Source organism: Anabrus simplex, chromosome 9 (assembly GCF_040414725.1).
Source record: "Anabrus simplex isolate iqAnaSimp1 chromosome 9, ASM4041472v1, whole genome shotgun sequence".
In the NCBI taxonomy this organism is placed as follows: Eukaryota; Metazoa; Arthropoda; class Insecta; order Orthoptera; family Tettigoniidae; genus Anabrus; species Anabrus simplex.
In genome coordinates, this window is record NC_090273.1 from 88910889 (window position 1) to 88936643 (window position 25755).

The following is a 25755-nucleotide window of genomic DNA, read 5'->3' on the forward strand; positions in this document are numbered from 1 at the left end:
AGGGGTCCGACATTTCTAAAAATGAAGGTATCGGCCAAAGAAAGACAAGGGCCCCGAAGGGCGTGAAAATGAAAGACTCCCTAGCCCTCGGAAACCTAATAGCGTCGGGGTCGCAAAAGAACAAGAGTTGACCAAGGGAGACCAGATAGGATATATGGCAGTGAGGAGACTGGCACAAGTAAGTGGAAGCAATGCTAGGACTCAGCCAAGGGCTGCGTGGTCGCCAACTCACGCTCCAAAGTTCAGAGCCCCAATCCTCTATTTGTAACCAGCTCTGTGGCGTTTTTTAAAATTCTATACTTCTTATGTTTAAATCATTAGCAACCGAGTCAAACCATCGCCGTCTTGGTCTCCATCTACTTCTCTTACCCTCTATGACAGAGTCCATTATTCTCCTAGGTAACCTATCCTACTCCATTCACATCACATGACCACACTACCGAAATCGATTTATGCGAACAGCTTCATCAGTCGCATTCATTCCTAACCTAGTCTTTATCTCCTCATTCCGAGTACCCTCCTTCCATTGTTCCTATCTGTTCGTACCAGCGATCAGTCTCGCTACCTTCGTATCAGTTACTTAGAACTTACTGAGCGAGTTAGCCGTGTGGTTAGGGGCGCGCAGCTGTGAACTTGCTTTCGGGAGATAGTGGATTCAAACCCCACTGTCGGCAGCCCTGAAGATGGTTTTCCGTGGTTTCCCATTTTCACAACAGGGAAACGGTGGGGCTGTACCTTAACTAAGGCCTCGACCGCTTCCTTCCCACTCCTAGCCCTTTCCTATCCTATCGTCACCATAAGACCTATAAGAGTCGCTGCGACGTATAGCCAATTGTAAAAAAGAAAATTTTAAAAACATAACTTATATTCTGAGTCCACCGTACTTTCACTCCCGCAAAGCAAAGTTGTTCTTTCTATTATTATTATTATTATTATTATTATTATTATTATTATTATTATTATGAATGAATTTGGATCGCATTTTTACGTCCTTTTTGCCAGCTTTTAGGATTTTTTAGATTTATAGGTCTTTTTTTTTTTTTAAGGAAATGTTCAGGTATTCAGCCCTAGTTATAAGTATATGAGACCGAACGAGTGGCTGCGATTTTTGGATCATGCAGCTGTAAGCTTGCAATCACGAGATAGTGGGTTCGAATCCCACTGTTGGCAGCCCTGAAGATAGTTTTCCATGGTTTCCTGTTTTCACACCAGGGAAATGCTGGGGCTGTAGCTTAATTAAGGCCACGGCTGCTTCCTTCCCACTCCTAGCCCTTTCCTATCCCATCGTCGCCGTAAGACCTATCAGAGTCGGTGCGACGTATAACAAATTAAGATTATGCGAGTGTAGTACATGACCTTAGGAGGTATGTATATTTTAGAGACGTTTCAGTCCTTTCGTGCTTGCATTAGGGAGATAGGGGTTCGAACCTCACTATCGGCGGATATAAATATGGTTTTCCGTGGTTTCCCATTTAAATAAATTTAATAATAATAATAATAATGTTATTGGCTTTACGTTCCACTAACTACTTTTTTTTTACAATTTTCGGAATTTAGTCCCGCGGGAATTCGTTTATGTACCAGTAAATCTATCCACATGAGGCTGATGATTTGAGCACCTTCAAATACCACCGGGCTGAGACAGGATTGAATCTGCCAAGTTGGGTTCAAAAGGCTAGTGCCTCAACCGTCTGACGTGAGCCACTCAGCCCAGCTCAGAATAAAGTGAAATTATTTCAACAGTAATTAGAGAAAGGTGAATTCCCACACTTGTCATGTTGTACTGAAATTGAAGAAGCGAACTCGAACAGTTCAGTGGCATACGATCACTTTATAAAGTTGATTGGCTTATTGAAGAATTAATTTGAAAACAGGTTTAAAGACTTTTCTGTGAATGAGGAGAAAATCCATTTGACTTCAGTGATAGACCTGTGCAACAACAGCTGGAATTAATTCAACTTCAGTGTTGTTCCCAATCAAATGACAAGTCTCAGAGGGAAATCTTCTTAACTTAATAATGAAAAATTTCTGGTTTTATTAACATTTACTAGAAAATACTTCCGTTCCTTTGCGATTACGTACATTTGCGAAGAAACATTTTCAAGAAAGAAGATGATAAAATCAGAATTACTGATAAACACTCCATTCTGAGGATGGCTGTGTCAAGGCTATTTCCAGATATTTTAAAACTGTTACTTCGAGTGAAGGTCCAGACATCTCACTAATTGGTAACTTTATCCAAAGTTACAGAGTATTCTTTACTTTTCTCAGTTTGTTTTGTATTGTGTGTCAGGTTATTGTTCGTATCTTGAGAATAGAGAGACTGGGGACTTCGGAGCGTATTAGGCAATTTCACCAGGTTATTACACTGACCATATAAACAAGTAGGAAATGTTGGTTAAGTTAATCTATATTAATAATAAAGAATCACAAACATTATGATATTTACAAAATATGAGTGTAGGCTTTTCTTATGTCTTCTTACTATTCAGCTCCAGCAGTTAACTCAATGCCGCTCCTTGGATTTGAACTCAGGTCCTTGTTTAATATGCTCAAGAAAGGACTACAGTTACAATTTTCAAGTTGTTTTACGTCACACCGACAGAGATACGTCATATGGTGACAATGGGATAGGTCGGGCTGAGTGGCTCAGACGGTTGAGGCGCTAGCCTTCTGACCCCAACTTGGCAGGTTCGATCGTGGCTCAGCCCGGTGGTATTTGAAGGTGCTCAAATACGTCAGCCTCGTGTCGGTAGATTTACTGGCACGTGAAAGAACTCCTGCGGGACTAAATTCCGGCGTCTCCGATAACCGTAAAAGAGTAGTTAGTGGGACGTAAAACAAATAACATTATTATTATTATTATTATTATTATTATTATTACAATGGGATAGGAAAGGTTCAGAAGTGGGTAGGAAGCGGCCGTGGCCTTAATTAAAGTACAGCCCCAGCATTTGTCTGGTGTGAAAATGGGAAAGCCGGGCCGACTGGCTCAGACGGTTGAGGCGCTAGCCTTCTGACCTCAACTTGGCAGGTTCGATCCTGGCTCAGCCCGGTGGTATTTGAAGGTGCTCAAATTCGTCAGCCTCATGTCGGTAGATTTATTGGCACGTAAAAGAATTCCCGCGTGCAAGTGCGTTACTTTAGGGCCTGCACTGCAGGCGAGCCCGGGCCTTTAAGGGGCCCCGCAGACTCCTCGCAAAAAAAATATATCGATATCTCGAATCACCTTGGAAGCTAAATTTTTATTTCCAGTTTTCGAAATATACAGAATACTGTTTTTGAGCATGTATAGCGCGTAATTGAATCATATGCACAGTGTCTACGGGCTTATACTGAATACATTATTTTTAACAGTAGTTAACAGTAGTTAAAAATATACAAACTCTATTTTACGGCATCACTTTAATTATAACACTTACTATAGTCACTTTTTCGAAGACATGGTACAGTACATACAATAGTGAAACAAGAAACAAACCTCCGTTAACACCTTTGGAAAAAATCCGTAAGTCTCTTCTGTTTGTTACTGTTAACCTTTCCTCCCTTCACGTTGAAACTTCTCGTCAATACCACGCAGCCGAGATTCGTAAATGGAGCTTGTCATCTGCGACTTCGGGGGGTTGCATTCGTACGTGACCGGGAATTAATTCACACCCGAGGAACAGCGAGGCTTCGCCGATTTTCCGATCACTAGAAGTTTTAGTTTTTCGGTTCCCGTCATGTTAGCTCCCAGCATCACTATAAACTATAAATGCCGTATTGCACAGCTAATATTGCACAACATGCGAGTGACAGAGTATCTTTTGCTTTAAGGCAGGAAATGTTTGCTTCGAGAAATTAAGAAAATTGTGTAACCGAACTTCGAGTAATAAAGAAATATATACACGTGAAGAATGGGGGAAACGGCTAGGAAATTTGTTACTTCGAGATACTGAAAATTCGAGTTAATGGTGGTTCGAGATATCGAGGTTCGACTGTATCTAGCCTAATATCTAGTACGGAAATGATCAGGGTGGTTTTGTAGAATCATTTGAAATAGTTAATTTCTATTTGTTTCGGGTTTTTTTTTACAATTTGTATGCAGAGGAATTGCCTCTTGGTTGCACCTAGCAGCAGTTCATTGTACCAAGTACAGTACAAACAATACACGACACTCTGCGAGATATCGAGGACAGCGATTAGAGCTCTGTCTAACGGAGTGACCTGGAGTTACTGATTCTGTTATAAGGGCACGTGTATTTGTTTGTGAAGTTTTTGGTATTATTCATGTGTTTGCATTAAGTTGACACAAGTAAATAGTAGCGTGTGTCATTCCTTTATATCTCCTGTCAATATGAGTGGAAAGATATGTGCTGCGTTTGGCTGCCGTCACTATGAAGTGCAGAAGGATTCGCGGTCTTTCTTCCGTTTCCCTCGTGACAAGAAAATGTAGGTAAATACTGCGTTTGCATATATATTCTTCCTGTTACAAAAATATTTTCACTGAAGGTCTACTTCCTAAACTTCTGACCTGCGCGACCCATATTTTAACTGGCTTAAAAGACAAGCTTATTTTATTGTATTAGTGCAGCAGTTAACCTTCAATACGGATGTATTGTTGTAGGTGTGATCTGTGGGTTTTAATTTCATTCAGGAAAATGCATATGCATATGTGTGTGTGGCTGGTTGTGTTCCAAGTTACCCCATTTGGAATGCCGTAATGCGTTGTCAAGCACTGAAGAAAATATGGGTGATTTAAGAAATGTGATGATGATGATGATGCAAATTTGTTTTACCCTAATGTAATGGCAAGTATTGCTTATAGGGAAATTTTGAATGTTTTTGCGGCTAAATTTATAGATTTTTTTTTTGTTAGTAGGCTTCAAGTTAAAAGGAAAATTGTCCAGCTCTTGAATGTAAATTCATTGAATCATGTGTGTAAGGAATGTGCCTTTATTATCCCATCGTCGCCATAAGACCTATCTATGTCGGTGCGACGTAAAGCAAATAGCCAAAAAAAAAAAAAAAAGATATCTAATCCCCGCTCTTTGATTTAATGATTACATCAAGAAATCATCAATCATTCAAAACGTTTTATAAGTTCTTTAACATTCTGTACAGTTATTTTAACAATCCGTTATTGTCACAACAAAACCTCCCACATCAATGTCAGTCTGGCATTTCACTGTTTAAATTTTGCCGCTGGTCAAACAGTGCTTTTCAGAACGTGCGGTCATCGTTCCTTATCCACTCTTTCCCGTAATGTTTGGTCAGCAATGTGTGCAGGTCGTTGAGCTTTTCTTTCTTAGGAGGAACCCCTTCCTCCACTGGTACTGGCACAATAGCAGAAAAGGGTTTCCCATGGTTAAATATGCTTTTTGCTTCCACCACAATCGCTGTTATAGTTTATTCGTGTACGTATGATCCTCTTACAGGGTTCTGCGACATAACGAGCTTTGCTGCGTAACACACGCTGGACATAATGACTTTTGCAGCAGTTCCGTTATTTGTCACCTTTAAACGTATGGATTAAATGGCCTTTGCTCACTTATTACATTACTGGATTGTGTATTTTGATGAGCTGCATACAATGGCGGTGATAACTCATTTTGAGAAAAAAAATGGACAATACGGGTTTTGCAACTGGACGACTCAGTTGTAGCATATTTAACAATCGAATGAATATTAGCCTTTTCCTTTCCTCCGTTAAGCTGGGCTTCCCCCTTTAGGGTGTTTTTTTTTTTTTGTTGTTGTTGAAATCGCTGAGTCGAGGCTATCTCAGTTAAAGTGGTGGTTCAGTACGCATGTCTGTATTCATTTCTTCGGAACTTGTAACTCTGTACAATTAAACAGTACGCAGTTAGAGTAGTTGTACGTAATTAATCTCGTACAAACTCAACGTGGATCAAAGGACGACTAGCACTGTGTTGGTCAAGCTTCTCTCTTGTGCGTGCTAACACAAGAGGAAATATCGAGCGGCATCGCAACGTGGGGGTCGAGATACTAGGGAGGCCATCCATGAGGCCTACGTGGCAGTAAATGCTATATATAAGAAAGAAAGAAAAGGAGAAGAGAAAAAGTTGAACGGATGTATAATGAATGTCCATAATGTGTTATTTTGGTTGTGGTAAAGAAGCATAACTATTCTGATCAGATGTTATATAGAAATACACTCATGTTCATAAAAGCCAGAACACCTTGAAAGACTAGAGATACGAAGTTCATATTTGCAGGCCCTCAGGTTCAAGGTCCACATTGATATCTCGGCGCACCACCACCGACTGGTACAATGTGCCTCCGGCTCTCGTTGGCGCTATAAACCGAAGTTGATGGTTCAGTGTGACTTGAGCAGACGTGCAGGATGCCTCGCAGACGTATGTGAGAACCGTACCGTCAAATGAGTGAGTTTGAAAGAGGGTGCATTATTGACATGAGAGAATGTGATGCATCCATCCGGGAAATTGCTGTTCGTGTGGGAAGAAGTGTGTCGGTAGTGCAACGTGTGTATACAGAATGGTTCACAGAAGGCCATAGAACACGACGAGATGGGTCTGGTCACACCACCCAGACCACCTTCCGAGAAGATCGACACCTCATCCGAATGGCATTACAGGACAGATCTGCGTCCTCCTCGCCTCTGACGCAACAGTGGAACTGTATAATACATCGTACACAATCAGGCGTGACAGTCCGTCGCCGTTTATTACGTCTGGGTTACCGGCGTGTCGTCCATTTCTCCACCTATCTTTGACTAATGTACATAAACATGCTATACTGCAATATGGTATATGGAACGACGTCACTGGGGACAGGAATGACAGCGCATCCAGGTTCTGTTTGTTTGAAAATGATGGCCTCATTTTGGTTCGCCACAGACAGGGGGAGAGGCAACGCATTGATTGCATTCGCACAAGACATATAGCACCAACTCAAGGTCTTATGGTGCTATTGGGTTCATCCACAAATCACAGTTGGTGCGTGTCCAGGGCACTGTGACTAGTTTAACTTACGTGAGTGACATCCTGCGGCCCGTAGCCATACCCTTTCTGCACGACACCCCAGACGCTGTATTTCAGCAGGACAATGCGCGACCACATGTTGCTGCAAGAACTCGTGCCTTCTTGTTGTCACACGAAATCAGAATGTTGCCCTGGCCCGCCCGATCACTGGACTTGTCGCCATTCGAAAATGTGTGGGATTTGGTGAAACGACGGGTGCGGCGCTGTGACCCAATGCCATCTACCAAAGATGAACTGTGGAACCATGTGAATACAGCATGGATGGCTATATCCCAGGCCGCTATTCGCACCTTGTACGCGTCGATGCCATCACGCATGGAACATGTTATCAATGCCCGTGGAGGACCCAGTGCCTACTAGGCAACAGGACACATGCTGAACCTAGGTGACTGAAATGCTAATCGTTTCTGCATAACATACTAATAAACATGTCCTGTGAATATGAACTTCCTCTCTTTAGTCTTTCAAGGTGTTCTGAACGCGAGTGTACTTATTTTTTATAAATTTGAATATACGAGTATATAATCCTCCGTGGCTCACGCAGTAGTGCGCTGGCCTCTCACAACTGGGTTCCATGGATCAAAACCCGGTTACTCCATGTGAGATTTGTGCTGGACAAAGCGGAGGCGGGATAGATTTTTCTGCCGGTACTCCGATTTTCTCTGTCATCTTTAATTCAAGCAACACTCTCCAATATCATCCCACAGGCGTGCGACAGGCTTCGGCAGCCGGCACAATTTCTACCCTCGCCGCTAGATGGGGCTTCATTCATTCCATTCCTGACCCAGTCAAATGACTGGAAACAGGCTGCTGTGGATGTCAGTTGGTCAGTTCTTACATAAGAAGCCTACTTGCATGCTCCTACAAATTGCATAATTTCAGGGGATATTAGGCAAGGCCCAACAACGGAATACCCGATTTCCAGCTTGTATGTAAGTGACCACATATGAGGTTTCATTGCTCTATTATTATTATTATTATTATTGTTATTATTATTATTATTATTATTATTATTATTGCGTTAGGGCCTACTGGTGACCACGTTCCAATTTCAATTCTTCATCCTTTGTTGTTGTTACTTCCTTTTCTTCCAATATTCCTTCATTGTTTCACTGTTTCTTTTTTCTGTCTTCAGACCACTTTGTGCCGGTTTTCTTTGCCTCCGTCCCTTGGAATCCTTCCATCTTTAAAATTTTCTTCCTGAAAATGTCTCTTTCTATTACTTCTTCTTCTCTGATGTTGTTTCTTTCCGAGTCTTTTTTGATCTCTTGAATCCAGGTGGTTGTTGACTTTTTCCTCCAAAGATTCGTGAAGATCTTTTGGGTTAGTCTATTGTCGTCCATTCTGTAAATATGTCCAAAAAATAGCAGTCTCCCCTTCCGTACTGTTATAGATATGTTGTCTATGTTCTGATAAATGTCGCTATTACTTCTTAATTTCCAAAATTCTGTAGTTTTTAGAGGGCCTAATATTTTTCTTATAATTCTTCTTTCTAGTACTTTCAATCTTACAATTTTATAACTGAGTACTAACCATTCACTGGCATATAAGCATTCTGGTTTTACAACTGTGTTGTAGTGCTTTATTTTAAGATCTTTAGATAAACATTTTTTGTTGTACCGGTATGTTTTTGTGATACCATTATGCTCTTTCCATTTTGTGTATCCTTGCGTCTAAAGCAGATTTTTCCAAACCATTTTCTTTAATTGTTTCCCCCAAATATTTGAATTGCTTTACCCTTTCGATTGAACCAACATCTGTTTCTAGCAATTTTATGGAGCATTTTTTATAATCGTTATGTATTATTATTATTATTATTATTATTATTATTATTATTATTATTATTATTATTATTATTATTATTGTACCGGGCGGTACACCTCCACGCCGCTAATTCAAATATTGCGCCAATTGAAACTTTTCTACTGGAGAAACTTGGAACTTTAATTAATGAACTAATTCCACGGTTATTCAGAAGATGTCACTGAGTGTTTTTTATTTGCCTTTTGTTTTTCAATGATTAAGAGGTGTGGACAATCTCTAACAGATGTCGCTACCCAAAACTATGGTAACACACTCTGGTGCAATGGAATGAACTTTCTTGAAAAAATATTGTATTCCTAAGTTTTGTTTTTACTAAATTTTGTTCTGTGGTTTGTGGGTTGGCAATATAAATCCTTTCTTTCCGCCCGTTTTGAATGTAACCAATCGGGAATTTACGTAATTAATTTTCCAACAATAAGGTGTTTCTTCCTCGTCTTGTGTATTAGTTTTTGCTGTTATCCAATAAAAACGAAAGGGTGTGTCTACTCATTCCTGAAAGGTCTCGAATGTTCCACGAGGGTATATAAACTGCTGATTTTCTTGTCTCGGTGCCACTTCAGTAACATCTCTCTTAGTGTGTGAATATGTAGCAGGGGGCGGGAAGCGCCTCTTTCTTCAAGCAGCAGTTCTCCTACAAGGTAATGGCCGGTTAACATCTTCATTTCTTGCTAGCTCAGCAGTTTAACTCTCGGGGAGGGTTCGAAACCTTTAGTATGTAACCTACCCTTTTTTCTTTTCTGTCCATGTAAAATCTATAAATTATAAAACTATAAATTACTGTAAAGCGGGGATAGAGAGTGCTTCACCCTCTCGAACTCCCCTTCATTTTTGAAAAGGAGGTGACTACGTTTTCATAACCGCTCTTCTCTTCTTTAATGTAGTAAAGTTTTCTCATACGTGTCACCTCCCTAGCTTGGGATTAGCCCCTGTATGATCGGCATAGCGCCACATAGGTTTTAGACAAAAACTTGGTGTAGGAGTGCAAGTTATCGCCTCCATTCATTTTGTATTTTGGGCCATTTACTTAACCCGTTTTTGTTTTCCTTCCTGCGAAGGCCCAGTAGATTGGGTACTAGTTACCCCTGTTTCCTTGTGTGCCTTAAGGGCAGATAGAAATGAAGTTGTTGTAGCCTTTGATAGGCTTGTAAAATTGAGAGCGGGTCTGCTCTTTTCCTTAACATTGTAATTAGGAGCAAGTGCTCCTCGTACTTAGGGGTTTTCTGCCCTTTAGCAATTGTGGTGGTGAGCTGAGAGCTCAGAAATTAATCTTGGGGCTCGAAGCCCAAATCTTGTAACGAATTGTAATTTCTTAACTTGTTTTCTTGCTACTTGGTACCTGTTACTCTGTTGTTGTTATTTGTTGATTTTGAAAAGAAAATATAACCTTTGTTAAAGTTTTAAATTAACTTTAATTTTGTAGTTGAGACCTATTCCAGCCCGCACCTTCTTTCACCTCTAACTACCACGGATATCTCCGTAACAATTATTATTATTATTATTATTATTATTATTATTATTATTATTATTATTATTATTAATATTATTATTAAGAAGTGATAACATTAAAATTACCCCGTCAGTATGCTGTTATTCAGCCACGCGTATTCTAGTGAGATTTTAATAAATTTAATTCAGTTTGAAGCTTATTTTTATTTCATACTTTTTTAATAAAAGCTATTTAATACGCAGTCTGTCTAGTCTCAAAATCACGTTTTCAGATGTGAGTGAGATAAGGCCTACCATCAGAATTAAATTCTCGAATTATCAGGCAAGACCTGAGATCTGTAAATCTCAGTTGTACGGATTTAATTTAACTTTTACATTTATATTTAATGAAAAGTTCATCTTCCCGGTGCCCAGTATTAATTTCCTTTGCTGCACGGTCATAGTCAAGCAATACCATCTCTTTTGCATTCCAATGCTGCAGCCCAGAGGCTGGTTGGGTCCTCAAGTAACACCACCAAATGTTCTGTGGTTATTGGGAAACCGCAAAAATCAATGGCGGCGCCAAATGAGGCGTACTAGGCAAGATGAAGGGGGAGGTAGTTTGCAATTGCTGTCCACACTGGGCCAGAAAGTGCTATTGCAGCACGACTGACCCTATGAGCAACACCTTTCGTAATATATAGAGGTACTGGTCGTGCTCCGAATGTCATTACCAGAGCTAGGATTTTGATGATACGTCATCTTTGAATTGGTTCACAACAGACTTTGGTAACTTGTACAGAAATGTTGATCACAGTTCGCACACTCTCCCCCCCCCCATGGCACTACAGCCCTTGAAGGGCCTTGGCCTACCAAGCGACCGCTGCTCAGACCGAAGGCCTGCATATTACGAGGTGTCGTGTGGTCAGCACGACGAATCCTCTCGGCTGTTATTCTTGGCTTTCTAGACCGGGGCCGCTATCTCACCGTTAGATAGCTCCTGAATTCTAATCACGTAGGACGAGTGGACCTCGAACCAGCCCTCGGGTCTAGGTAAAAATCCCTGACCCTCCGGGTAAGAGGCAGGCACGCTACCCCTACACCACCGGGCCGGCGGTGTCCGCACGCTGTAGAAATGCTAATTTATTAGGTCATTCTTGTCAATTTTACCATTTTTAGGTCATTTTCTAAAATTATACGTGATTATTTGATCATTGTATGAAATTCCTTAGACTGTTTGGTACTTCCTGAGTCATTTTCTTACATGTTTAAGGATTTGGAAACATTTACGCGTCTGATATTGGGTGATTACGGAGACTTGAGAATCTTCACAACGCTTTATCAATATGGGCACTAAAGAAACTTTGTTCACCCCTTACTTCTTGGAAATGTCCACATTTCAGGAGAGACACCTCCAGTTAATTGGAGAAGTCTTCCTCGTGAACAGTCCCAATTTTCTTTTGAAGACGCGAAGCGAAGCTCTTTGAGAAACGTAAAGAAAAACCCAAAACCTTATTATAATGTCTATAACATAAAAATAGGCTATACCGACTCATCAATAGTATCTATTAATGTTATGTTCCAATCGAAAGTTCGGATCATTTTATTGGATTGTTGCCGTCATTTTATAGATAATTTTTTAGACATTTCTTGGTCATCAAAATCCTGGACCTGGACATTACTCAGCACCACTCATACCCCAGCAACTTCCATATTGTCACAGCCATGGATGAGATTGGGACTTCAGTTGAAGCTGCATTTTACTCTGGCCTGTGCCAAGAGACAGCTGCAAAAATACTTCATCAAGAAATGGTGGCCTTAAAAACTAATTTCAGATAATTATGTTGTTATCTTTTCTAATAGGATGTATACACCTTTACAGTTATTACGAAATGAACTCAATGAACTGACACTTCATATAAGAACCATACCGTCCTTCTGAATCCATAAAGACGACTTCTGTATCTTGAAACTGACATTGGGAACCGTTGCGCTGTTCTCATCCACTTGCCAGTTGAGTTTGACGTGAGTACTATTGCGGGACAGCGACAGCGGAATACAGAAGGCCTTGGTGGTGTAGGAGGAGGCCATGCCCCCGACAACGAACCAGTCTCCCATTACCTGTAACAAACACACTTGTACACTAGTGTTCATTAAAATCTCGGGCCAGAAATATTCATTTCAGGCAAGGAAATCAGTACAGCCCTTAGAACTGCCCAGTACCAGCTTACACAAACATACTCTCTTTCATTGGTCAAATCCATGCTGAAGCATAACACATGGACATACCTGAAGAGCGAGGTGGTGGTGACGGTGGTGGTGGTGACGGTGGTGGTGGTGGTGGTTATTGTTTTAAGAGGAAGTACAACTAGGCAACCATCCTCTATATAACACTAATCTGAGAGAAAAAAAGTGGAAGGGGTCCGACACTTCGAAAAATGAAGGTATCGGCCAAAGGAAGACAAGGGCTACGAAGGGCGTGAAAATTAAAGACTCCCTAGGCCTCCATACGTAATACCGTCGTGGTCTGAAAAGAACAAGAGTTGACCAAGGGAGGTCGGATAGGATAGATGAAAGTGAGGAGCCTGGTACAAGTAAGTGAAAGCAATGCCAGGACTCAGCTGAGAGCCCCGTGGTCGCCAACCCACGCTCCAAAGGTGATGGTGGAGGTGATTATTGTTTTAAGAGGAAGTACAACTAGGCAACCATCCTCTATATAACACTAATCAGAAGGAAAAATGGAAGGGATCCGACACTTCGAAAAATGAAGATATCGACCAAAGGAAGGCAAGGGCCGCGAAGGGAATGAAAATGAAAGACTCCCTAGCCCTCGCAAACCTAATAGCTTCGGGGTCGGAAAAGAACAAGAGTTGACCAAGGGAGGTCAGATAGGATAGATGAAAGTGAAGAGCCTGGCACAAGTAAGTGGAAGGAATGCCAGGACTCAGCTGAGGGACCCGTGGTCGCCAACCCATGCTCCATAGTTCAGAGCCCCTGGGGCCCCTTTTAGTCGCCTCTTACGACAGGCAGGGGATACCGTGGGTGTTATTCTACCGCCCCCACCCACAGGGGGGCCACGCTCCAAAGTTCGGAGCCCCTGAGGCCCCTTTTAGTCGCCTCTTACGACAGGTAGGGGATACAACGGGTGTTATTCTACCGCCCCCACCCACAGGGGGATGAAGAGTGAGGGTAGAGAGCGAATGACGGGAGATCTAACACGAACCAAACACGCATTCTCTATGGAGTGATAAATGAGTTGCAAGATTGTGAGCAACTGCAACGTGACCTCGAAAATGTTGTGAGATGGACAGCAGGCAATGGTATGTTGATAAACGGGGTTAAAAGTCAGGTTCTGAGTTTCACAAATAGGAAAAGTCCTCTCAGTTTTAATTACTACGTTGATGGGGTGAAAGTTCCTTTTGGGGATCACTGTAAGTATCTAGGTGTTAATATAAGGAAAGATCTCCATTGGGGTAATCACATAAATGGGATTGAAAATAAAGGGTACAGATCTCTGCACATGGTTATGAGGGGGTTTAGGGGTTGTAGTAAGGATGTAAAGGAGAGGGCATATAAGTCTCTGGTAAGACCCCCAACTAGAGTATAGTTCCAGTGTATGGGACCCTCACCAGGATTACCTGATTCAAGAACTGGAAAAAAATCCAAAGAAAAGCAGCTCGATTTGTTCTGGGTGATTTCCGACGAAAGAGTAGCGTTACAAAAATGTTGTAACGTTTGGGCTGGGAAGAACTGCGAGAAAGAAGGAGAGCTGCTCGACTAAGTGGTACCGGTATGTTTCGAGCTGTCAGCGGAGAGATGGCGTGGAATGACATTAGTAGACGAATACGTTTGAGTGGCATTTATAAAAGTAGGAAAGATCACAATATGAAGATAAAGTTGGAATTCAAGAGGACAAACTGGGGCAAATATTCATTTATACGAAGGGGAGTTAGGGATTGGAATAACTTACCAAGGGAGACGTTCAATAAATTTCCAATTTCTTTGAAATCATTTAGGAAAAGGCTAGGAAAGCAACAGATAGGAATCTGCCACCTGGGCGACTGCCCTAAATGCAGATCAATATTGATTGATTGAAGGTATTTGCTTCCCTGCCTGCCCACACACCCCTCTGTCTCGACCTGGAATATGCGATAGAGAGGTAATGAAGAAACCACACGAACTCGTATGTCAATTCACTGGGAGTCAAATTCTCCTATTTCTTTGTAATTCTTTTGTGCGAAGGCTGGCTATGTTAGCGGTTATGCTATTGTCAAATGGCATCGCGCCCGACCGTTGTAAGAAAGAATGAACCTTATTTTCGTCCATGTAAGCCCTATTAAATTACTCCACATTAATTACCTTGCAAGCACTGTCAAGAGAAGAACTGATATTTTTTGTATTAAAATATTCACGCATATAAAATTTGGACGCAAGGAATTAATATGAAGGAAGGTAACATTCACTAAGAATTTAGTACGGCGATTAATGTTTAACTTAAAAACCTACTCTTATATTGAAATATCATACCATGCTTTTTCGTAATATAATTATGGAAAATGGGAGAGAAATTAAATGGGATAAAATGACGTATACAAATAACATGCTTACATTTAAAAGACATGCAATTGATGAATATTCTTCAGAATCCAAAAGAAAGTAATAATTATCGGTGAGTTGTAATAAATAAAAATAAGATATTCTCATAATGTCTGTCTGTTCGGTCATCAGCCCAGAGGCTGGCTGGATCCTCAAATAGCACCACCAAAGGCTATGCAGTTATAGGGAAACAGCAAAAAACCAATGGCAGAGCCCAAATGAGGCGTACTCGGCAAGAAGAGGAAGGTGGTTTGCCATTGCTTTCCTCACTGGGCCAGAATGTGCCACCGCAGCACGACTGACCCTATGAGCAGCACCTTTCATAACACTCAGACACTATCTGTGCTCCGAATGTCATTATTCAGTACCACCCATACCCCCAGCAACTTCCATATTGTCACAGCCATGGATGAGACTGGGACTTCAGTGGAAGCTACACTTTGCTCTGGCCTGCGCCAAAAGACGGATACAAAAGTACTGCATCCATCATGAAATGGCAACAGGCGGTATTCTCATAATATCATAGTAAAATGTCTTAAAGAAGCAAAGGAGTGCATTTTGTAAGAAAAAGGTAAATAAATAAAATGAACGCTTCTCAAACCTGGAAAATGTAGAACAATTCTGGGCCACCTTAGAAGAAACTCTAGATAAGATCCCTTCCCACCATTCCATCATACTCATGGGAGACTTCAATGCACAAGTCGGTAAGGAGTGGAAGTACCGGAAGATAGTAGGCCATTATCCAGCCCATAAGAGAACAAACAGAAATGGAGAACGTCTCAATGAACTCTATGACAAGTACAACTTAGTCCTGAAATCAACAGCCTTCAAATGTCTACCTAGAAAGGCCAAAACCTGGAAGAGTCCAAATCCTATGCTTGGTGAATTCCTGTTAGACCATGTTGCTATAGCACGGCAACATCATACGGACATACAGAACGTCAAGGTATTACGAGGAGCCAACGTCAAGATTAATATGCAACCCTTTAGAAAAACACCAACTCTCTAAAGTAGTCAAAAGAAACCCAGGTTCAACACTCTGCGACTGCGCGATGAGGATTGTGATTTTCAGGATACCCTCAGGAAGAATACAGAGAAAGAAGGATGGCCTGCCTTACAAAAGGCCTTGCTGGATGCCGCTCAAGAAACTATCCCTGCCTCATCAACCTAAGGCAAACAACCATAGTGGAGTTCAAAGTGTGATGAGGTTATAGAAGAAAAGCGTAAAGCTTGGACTAGGTGGAAATAACATAAAATTGAAGACAATTATGAAGCCTTCCTCATGCAAAGAAAAGCTACAGCTAACACCATCCGCAACGCCAAGGGAAATTACCTCAGGAGCCTAATGCAACAGGCTGAAAATAATTTTCAGGGAAACAACTCAAGAGACCTGTACAAAGGACTTAAAAAGCAAACGACCTAGTACACAGCTCCTACCCTCATCCTCCACGGGCCAGATGGAAAACTTCAACTGAACAATAAGGACTGCACCAAAACACTTACATGATTATTTCCAGAAGCTACTAAATGCAGAGGAACCTAAAGAAAAGCTTATTTTCCATGAGCCTTCACACAGGAACCCTGATTCTCAACCACTTACGAGAGAAGAAATAAAGGACATCATCGGTGGTCTCAAGAAACAACAAGGCTTAGCTGGTGAAGACGGCATAGTTGCCGAGATGTGGAAACATGTAGATGACCAGTGTTTGCAGAGCATCCATCAAATCATAAAGGACATATGGACAACAGAGTCCCTACCCGAAGGATGGACGTCTGCCGTGATTCATCCCCTCCACAAGAAGGGAAGTAAGACAGACCTCAACAATTATAGAGGTATTTCCTTGTTACAAATTACCTACAAGATCCTCTCTGTAGCCCTGCTCAATAGAGTCACCACACAGCTAGACTCACAGTTAGGTGAATACCAAGCTGGTTTCCGTAAGACTAGATCTTGTTCAGAACAGATACACAATCATAAGACAGTTCTCAATTACAAAAGCCGAGGTGAAGGTATGTCATTAAAATATGGCAACATGCCGAGCTGACACTTAATAATGTTATTGGATTTTCGTCCCACTAACTACTTTCACGGTTTTCGGAGACGGCGAGGTGGCGGAATTTAGACCCCCAAGGAGTTCATTTACGTGCCTGTAAATCTACCGACACGAGGTGGTGGTGGTGGTGGTGGTGGTTATTGTTTTAAGAGGAAGTACAAGTAGGCAACGATCCTCTATATAACACTAATCAGAGAGAACTGGAAGGGATCCGACACTACCAAAAACGAAGGTATCGGCCAAAGAAAGGCAAGGGCCACGTCGGGGTTGGAAAAGAACAAGAGTTGACCAAGGGAGGTCGGATAGGATAGATGAAAGTGAGAAGCCTGGCACAAGTAAGTGGAAGCAATGCCAGGACTCAGCTAAGGGCCCCGTGCTAGCCAACCCACGCTCCAAAGTTCAGAGCCAATGGAGCCCGTATTAGTCGCCTCTTTTGACACGCAAGTGGTGGTGGTGGTGGTGATTACTGTTTTAACCGGAAGTACAACTAGGCAACCATCCTCTATATAACACTAATCAGAGTGAAAAAATGGAAGGGATCCAACACTTCCGAAAAATGAATGTATCGGCCAAAGAAAGGCAAGGACACGACGGACGTGAAAATGAAAGTCTCCCTAACCCTCGAAAACTTAATAGCGTCGGGGTCTGAAAAGAACAAGAGTTGACCAAGGGAGGTCGGATAAGATAGAGGAAAGTGAGGAGCATGGCACAAGAAGTTGGAAGCAATGCTAAACCTCAGCTAAGGGCCCGTGGTCGCCAAACCACGCTCCAAAGTTCAGAGCCCCTGGAGCCCCTTTTAGTCGCCTCTTACGACAGGCAGGGGATATCGTGGGTGTTATTCTACCGCCCCCACCCACAGGGGGAAACCGACACGAGGCTGACGTATTTGAGCACCTTCAAATACCACTGCACTGAGCCAGGATCAAACCTGCCTAGTTGGGGTCAGACGGCCAGCGCCTCAACCGTCTGAGCCACTCGGGCTGACACTTGTGTTGTCGACGCTCCGTTTGCTGGTAGGCACTGTTCTGGGCTATCTGCCACTAAGCCTATCTGATGATTTTACTTGTTGTTTAAAGGGGCCTGACATCTAAGGCCATCGGCCCAATATATCCCTATCTAGCCACCCCACATATATACTCTAAACAGACTTATAATATGTCATTTCACATGGAATTCACCGCAGACTTTCTTTTTTTAATGTAGACTTACCTTCCTCGAGAACTGAAAATCTGAAACGAGGATATAGCGCTTCAAAGGAAGCCAAAATTTGTGCTAAATATGTGACGTCACACGCATACTCTGTTATAAGATGGCGCTGCGTTGATTCGCGCGCTCAGTTGGAGGTTAGCTGTCGTTGTGAATACATCGTGGTCAGTTTGTAAATAAGTAAGTGAAACACTGAAAACCCTGCGGTCGGTACAATAGTGACGTAGAATAGGTGCATCAATAGTACCTTGCAACAAGAATCTGACATCGATATGTCGTCATAAAATAATGCTGCCATCTTGAGAAACTAGAATCGCCGTGTCGCACGGACCTCTGAACTCCAGCGTGGTCGCACCTCGTGTGAGATGTCATCTGGTATACTGTACACTGGCAAAAAATAAAATCCCAACACTAAGAAGGAGTTATGCTAGAGAAATTAAATTCGGGAGATATGTTTGCTTATCTGAAAGATGTCACCTTTTCAAATTTGCGTGTTGGATTGAGTGGCTCAGGCGGTTGAGGCACTGGCCTTCTGACCCCAGCTTGGCAGGTTTGATCCTGGCTCAGTCCGGTGGTATTAGAAGGTGCTGAAATTCGTCAGCCTTGTGTTGGTAAATTTACTGGCGCGTAAAAGAACTCCTGCGGGACCAAGTTCCGGCACCTTGGCGTCTCCGAAAACCGTAAAAATCCACAGTTCTAGCCTTTCAGGCAAGCAACTGGATGTTGGAAACATAAGTAGGGATATGAGCTACGAATTTTAGGTAAATAAAATATAATAAAGTATATTCCTAAACATTACAATCCTTTTCCTAATCATCGTTATCCGGTCGATTAGATTAGCAGTTTGGCCTTTTCTAGAACTACGAGCGCTAATGTGAGTCAGTGCATTGTTTCACTTAAGCACCACTATGAGCGCTAATGTGCGTCAATGCAGAGTTTCACTTAAGCCCTTATAATTACACAGTTCACAAAATCAGTGGAACATGTTTTTGATCGTATGCCATGCCCCACAAAATAATACCTCACACCCAGGTATATTACTTACTAAACCTTTATTCTTTGCCGTTGAAGTATACAAAAGAGCATCGATAGATTCGCGTTCATTTACAAAACACAAACGGAAATGTCCAAATAGGGGCGAAAACAAAGTGATAACAGTCCTCCAGGGTGGATTTTTATAACAGTTGGAGAGGTTCAGGTGGTGGTGATTAACGTTTTAAGAGGAAGTACAACTAGGCAACCATCCTCTATATAACACTAATCAGAGAGAAAAATGGAAGGGGTCCGACACTTCGAAAAATGAAGGTATCGGCCAAAGGAAGTCAAGGGCCGCGAAGGGAATGAAAATGAAAGACTCCCTAGCCCTCGCAAACCTAATAGCGTCGGGGTCAGAAAAGAACAAGAGTTGACCAAGGGAGGTCGGATAGGATAGATGAAGGTGAGGAACCTGGCACAAGCAAGTGGAAGCAATGCCAGGACTCAGCTGAGGGCCCCGTGGTCGCCAACCCACGCTCCAAAGTTCAGAGCCCCTGGGGCGTTGGAGAGGTTCAGTATGGTGTATGTCCTCCACGAGCATTCATCACAGCTTGGCACCTACATGGCATGCTCCGTATAAATCGACGGAGGTCACGTTGCGGTATCAGGTCCCATTCTTCAATGAGAGCCTGTTCGAGATCTTGGAGAGTCTGTAGTGGAAAAGGACGCCCACGGACACTTCCGTCAAGCCTATCCCACACATACTCGATGGAATTAAAGTCGGGACTTATTTCTGGCCATTCCATCTCTTGAATGTCCAGTTCTCGCAAGACAGCTCTGGTGATGCGCGCTGCATGAGCCCTGGCATTGCCCTGCATGAGTACAAATTCAGGACCAACACCGTATGCAGCAACCAACACATGCTGTAGCAGTATCTGCTCGATGTACCCCGCAGCGGTAAGATTACCACGGACGACAAGATCCGTACGACAATCAATATTAATGCCACCCCACCACATCACAGAACCTTGTCCGAATCGGTCGCCTTCCTGGACAACATTTGGCATGTACTGCTTACCACGACGTGTCCATACACGTTGACGTCCATCACGCTGAGTTAGGGGAAATCTGGACTCGTCTGTGAACAACACAGGTCTCCATTGGCGAAGTTGCCAGTTGACCTGTGTACGAGCAAACAAAAGGCGAGCTGCGCGATGTTGCTGCGTTAAACGGGGCACTCGAACAGGATGTCTGGGTAGTAAGGACACTTCTCTTAAACCTGTTCCTTACTGTGTGGTCAGACACCGTGACTCCAGTGACCCACCTAAGGTCTTTTTGCGGTTCTCTGGCAGTTGTTGAACGACGCCGCAACGCACAGACCGTCAGATATCGGTTATCCTGTGGGATTGTCATGCGCCCACGACCTTGTCCAACCCTCCTTGTGAAATGGCCTGTTTCACTGTAGTGATTCTCAAGCGTTGAATAACTAACGACCGAGCTCGATAGCTGCAGTCGCTTAAGTGCGGCCAGTATGCAGTGTAGGTTCGAACCCCACTGTCGGCAGCCCTTAAGATGGTTTTCCGTGGTTTCCCATTTTCACACCAGGCAAATGCTGGGGATGTATCTTAATTAAGGCCACGGCCGCTTCATTCACACTCCTAGCCCCTTCCTGTCCCATCGTCGCCATAAGACCTATATGTGTCGGTGCGACGTAAAGCAACTAGCAAAAACAATAAAAGAATAACTGACGGAGAGACATTGAGGTCCACAACAACACAAAGAAAAGTCCATCTCACCTGGATCAAAGTGACGGCCCTTGCGACTTGAACCTCGTTAAGATGTCTCATGGGATGTGCTGGTTTACGTACAACGTGCTCAGTTGACCACAGTAGTCTGTGTAGCTCACAACGACACACGGACGCACCGCTATTCACTTTGTTTTGAGGGGTCGCGTGACAGTGTAACGCATGGCTGCACCTACAAATGGAGTATAACTTCGATTTGACATACCCTGAGTAGCTAAGGTCTCAAGGTATGCTGTACGACCATTGGAACCCCAACTACCAAATTGATGTTCTTATATCAGACGTTACAAAACATGTTCCCCTAATTTTTTTGAACTGTGTACGCCTACATTCGGTGTGGATATTTTTCAAAAATCAATAACCGTCTGAGGGTATTGAACCAAGGAACACATTACATAGAGAGAGAGTCGACGTAAAGCAACTAGCAAAAAAAAAAAAAAAAACCAACACATTTAATGCTTGTGCCATTTGCTGTTGAGTTTAAGTTGGGTTATCATCCAGTAACGCCTGCAATTGCTCGGCTTTTCACTTTTGTGGTCAACGAAGAGAGGTGATGGTGGTGATTATTGTTTTAATAGGAAATACAACTAGGCATCCATCCTCTATATAACACTAATCAGAGAGAAAATGGAGGGGATACGCCACTTCGAAAAATTAAGGTATCGGCCAAAGGAAGACAAGGGCCAGGAAGGGCAAGAAAATGAGACTCCCTAGGCCTCCATACGTATTACCATCGGGGTCGGAAAAGAACAAGATTTGAGCAAGGCAGGTCGTATAGGGTAGATGAAAGTGAGGAGCGCGGCACAAGTAAGTGGAAGCAATGCCAGGACTCAGCTAAGGGCCCCGTGGTAGCAAACCCACGCTACAAAGTACAGAGTCCCTGGGGCCACTTTTAGTCGCCCCATACGACAGGCAGGGGATACCGTGGGTGTTATTCTACTGCTCCCACCCACAGGGGGAGGTCTACGAAGAGCGCGCACTGTCTTTCACACTGAAATCACCACGTTTAATTGTCGAAACCATGTCTCACATGTTTTAATCGATAGAGCGTGTTCACCATTTGTTTCTACCAGCAAACGGTGACTTTCCACAGCCTTTTTCTTTTGATTAAACCAGAAAAGCAATGCGTGCTGCAAATGTTCTTTTTCAGGCACAAACATCGACATGATCACTGAACGATACAACACGGACTGAACTTGTGTGTGTTGGTAGGTTAATGTCCAACGAACAAACTGACGTATGTGTCAAAATTCATACGCTGCGTACTGTTCGCTGGCGCCATCTCTTAGTGAAACCGGAAAGGACTTATGCATACACCTGGTATAACAGTACTTCGGCGTCGGGAATCTTCATGGGAAGGCATGGTCTCAAGAAGACCGGGGTCCGTGCGCACGCAGGTCACTACGGAGAGGGAAGACCGCATTATGCGCCGGATGGTGGTGGTGGTGGTGGTGGTGGTGGTGGTGGTGGTGGTGGTAATTATTGTTTTAAGAGGAAGTACAACTAGGCAACCATCCTCTATATAACACTAATCAGAGAGAAAAATGGAAGGGATCCGACACTTCGAAAAGTGAAGATATGGGCCAAAGAAAGACAAGGGCCACGAAGGACTCCCTAGCCCTCGCAAACCTAATAGCGTCGGGGTCGGAAAAGAACAAGAGTTGACCAAGGGAGGTCGGATAGGGTAGATGAAAGTGAGGAGCCTGGCACAAGTAAGTGGAAGCAATGCCAGGACTCAACTAAGGGCCCCGTGGTTACCAACCCACGCTCCATAGTTCAGAGCCCCTAGCGCCCCTTTCAGTCGCCTCTTACGACAGGCAGGGGATACCGTGGGTTATTCTACCGCCCCCACCCAGTGGGGAAAATGCGCCTGATGGCTGTGATGGATCGTACTGTATCTATAGCAGGCACTGGAGCTTCAATTGGCACCAAAGTGAGACAGCGAACAGTAACAAATCGATTTCTTGAGGGACAGCCCCGAATTCGAACCCACTATCTCCCGAATGCAAGCTCACAGCGGCGCGCACGGACAATTCTCTCGGTCACATAAATTTATCGACAAGCTGCAGTGACAACAGTTGTTAGTTGAGGTGTGCTTTGTTTCTTCTGCTGGCACTCATCTCCGCAAGATGACACTGCTGATGCAATTACAAAAACTAAATCGCTTACAATAGATAGCCTTTATCATTTAGATATGTCTGGAATGTTTTGTACACAGGACAGGCTTTACTTGGGAAATTCTTAATGGTATTTACTGTTGATAATAAGAATTTTAGGATTATCTTTTTAAAAACCTTTCGATATTTGCGCTATCATATGATTTTCTCAAAGAGCTTCCGTTTGTGTCAAATGTTGAAAGTGAAATGAATGCTAAAATATTGGACATGGTTTTCCTTTCAGCTCCATTATCTAGTCCACCTCTGAGTGAAGAGATTGAGGAACTGGCATTGTGTTATCTTGTTATTTGTCTAAAGGCAACGCTCAAAACAACAGACGAGAACTTTTCAGCCAGCGAGAGACAGAACTCTCTTCTCGGCTCAGGGAAACTCGTACAATTGTCGTTGTATTTAATTTTGTAAAAGGGTAATTAGCAGTGATGGCAAGGGCAATCAGGCTGAATTTTAATTACCATTACAAAATTACTTTTTCAACACGTAGCAAGTTACAATTCTTCTTCTTTTTTATTCTTTCTTTATCTGTTTTCCTTCCAGGGTTGGTTTTTCCCTCGGACTCATCGAAAGATCCCACATCAGTCGCCTCAAAGGCAGTGTCCTGGAGCGTGAGACTTCAGATCGTGGGGTATACAGCTGGGAAGGAGAACCATTACCTCGCCCAGGCGGCCTCACCTGCTATCCTGAACAGGGGCCTTGTGGGGGAGGGGGAGGGGAAAATCGGAATGGATAGAGGAGGAAGACAGAAGGAAGTGGCCGTGGCCTTAAGTTAGGTACCATCTCGGCATTTGCCTGGAGGAGAAGTGAGAAACTACGGAAAGCCACTTCGAGGATGGCTGAGGTGGGAATCGAACCCGCTCTATTCAGTTGACCTCCAGATGCTGAGTGAACCACGTTCCAGCCCTCGTACCACTTTTCAAATTTCGTGGCAGAGCCGGGAATCGAACCTGGGCCTCCGGGGGATGGCAGCTAATCACACTAACCACTACACCACAGAGGCGGACTACAATTATTACAATTATAACACAATTATAATTACTTTACAGAAAGCGCGCAGCTGTGAGCTTGCATCCGGGAGATAGTGGGTTCGAACCTCACTGTCGGCAGCCCTGGTTTTGCGTGGTTTCACATTTTCACACCAGGCAAATGGTGGGGATATACCTTAATTAAGGCCACAGTCGCTTGTTTCCCATTACTAGCCCTTTGCTGTCACATCGTCGCCGCCATAAGACCTGTCTGTGTCGGTGCCAACGTAAAACAAATTGAAAAAAAACTTTACAGAACGCTTTACAGATAGCTTGGGCATATAAGTATACAAATATTTGCAAAGAAAATAAATTAATTCATTTTGTGAGGGTTTTTTTTTTAGCGTAGAGGTATCAAATGGCTATAATCACTAAGCGAGAAATGATCTTTTCCCATCATTTTCATTTTAGTTAATGACTTAAAGCGTTTCGTATAATTTGCTATTTCCTTTACAAATAAAATAATTGGTGCTTGAAATTATTATCACTAAGCTTCGACCTCTTTGGAGGAATGTATATCTTTGCATTTACTGAAAGGACGCCCTACAGAAGCATTTGAAGGAATACCCGTGTTTAATTGAAAAAGTAATCGTTTTTCAGTAACGATTACACCTCTGTGGTGTAGTGGTTAGTGTGATTAGCTGCCATCCCTGGAGGCCTGCGTTCGATTCCCGGCTCTACCACGAAATTTTAAGTGTTACGAGGGCTGGAACGGGGTCCACTAAGCATCGAGAGGTCAACTAGGTAGAAGGGGGTTCGATTCCCTCCTCAGCCATCCTCGAAGTGGTTTTCCGTGGTTTTCCACTTCTCCTCCAGCCAAATGCCGGGATGGTACATAATTTAAGACCATGGCCGCTTTCTTCGTCATTCCTTGCCTGCCCCTTTCAACATTCCAATCCGCCCCCCCCCCAAACCCCTGTACAGCATAGCAGGTGAGGACGCCTTAGTGAGGTACTGGTCCTCCTTCCCCGTTGTATCCCCGACCCAAAAGTCTCATTCTCCAGCACATTGCCCTTGAAGCGGTAGAGATGGAATCCCTCGCTGAGTCCGAGGGAAAAACTAACCCTGGACGGTGAACAAATTAAGAAAGAAAGCAACGCTTACTATTTTATTTCAAGAAGTAAATTACAAGTAAAAAATATTTTTTTGTAAACAGAAACGATTACAAGTAGAAATTATTATGAATGTAATCGTTACAAGTAATCCGAATACTTTTACTCAATTACTTCCCAACCCTGGTAATTAGTTATGAGTTTAAAAATTAATTCATTAACAAATAAAAAGTCACAAGGTTTTACTGTGGACCAAAACACACCTGCTGATGTCGTGTCAGAAGTTGAGATTTCAGTTCTCTAGTCCTAATGTTACTGTGAACGTGAAAGAGTACGATAGAGTTGTTTTTTTTTTTTGTTTTTTTTTTTTCACTGTTTACTTTACGTCGCACCGACACATATAGGTCTTATGGCAACGATGGGTTAGAAAAGGCCTACGAGTGGTCGTAGCCTTAATTAAGGTACAGCCTGGTGTGGAAATGGGAAACTTACGTAAAACCTTCTTCAAGCCTGCCGACAATAGGGTTCGAACCCACTATCTCCCGAATGCAAGCCCACAGCTCTGCGCCCCCAACCGTACGGCTAACTTGCCCCGGTTTTGAATCATCATTTATAACTAAA

General features: G+C 43.0%; 1 protein-coding gene across 1 annotated transcript in view; it reads right to left on the reverse strand.

Moving 5' to 3' along the window:
* Positions 1 to 25755, reverse strand: part of LOC136881164 (uncharacterized) — an 85792-nt gene that overhangs the window by 16826 nt on the left and 43211 nt on the right. Inside the window, exon 2 of the mRNA XM_067153826.2 lies at positions 12182 to 12371. Coding sequence (XP_067009927.2) covers positions 12182 to 12371 — 190 coding nt within the window. The remainder of the gene's footprint in view (positions 1 to 12181; positions 12372 to 25755) is intronic.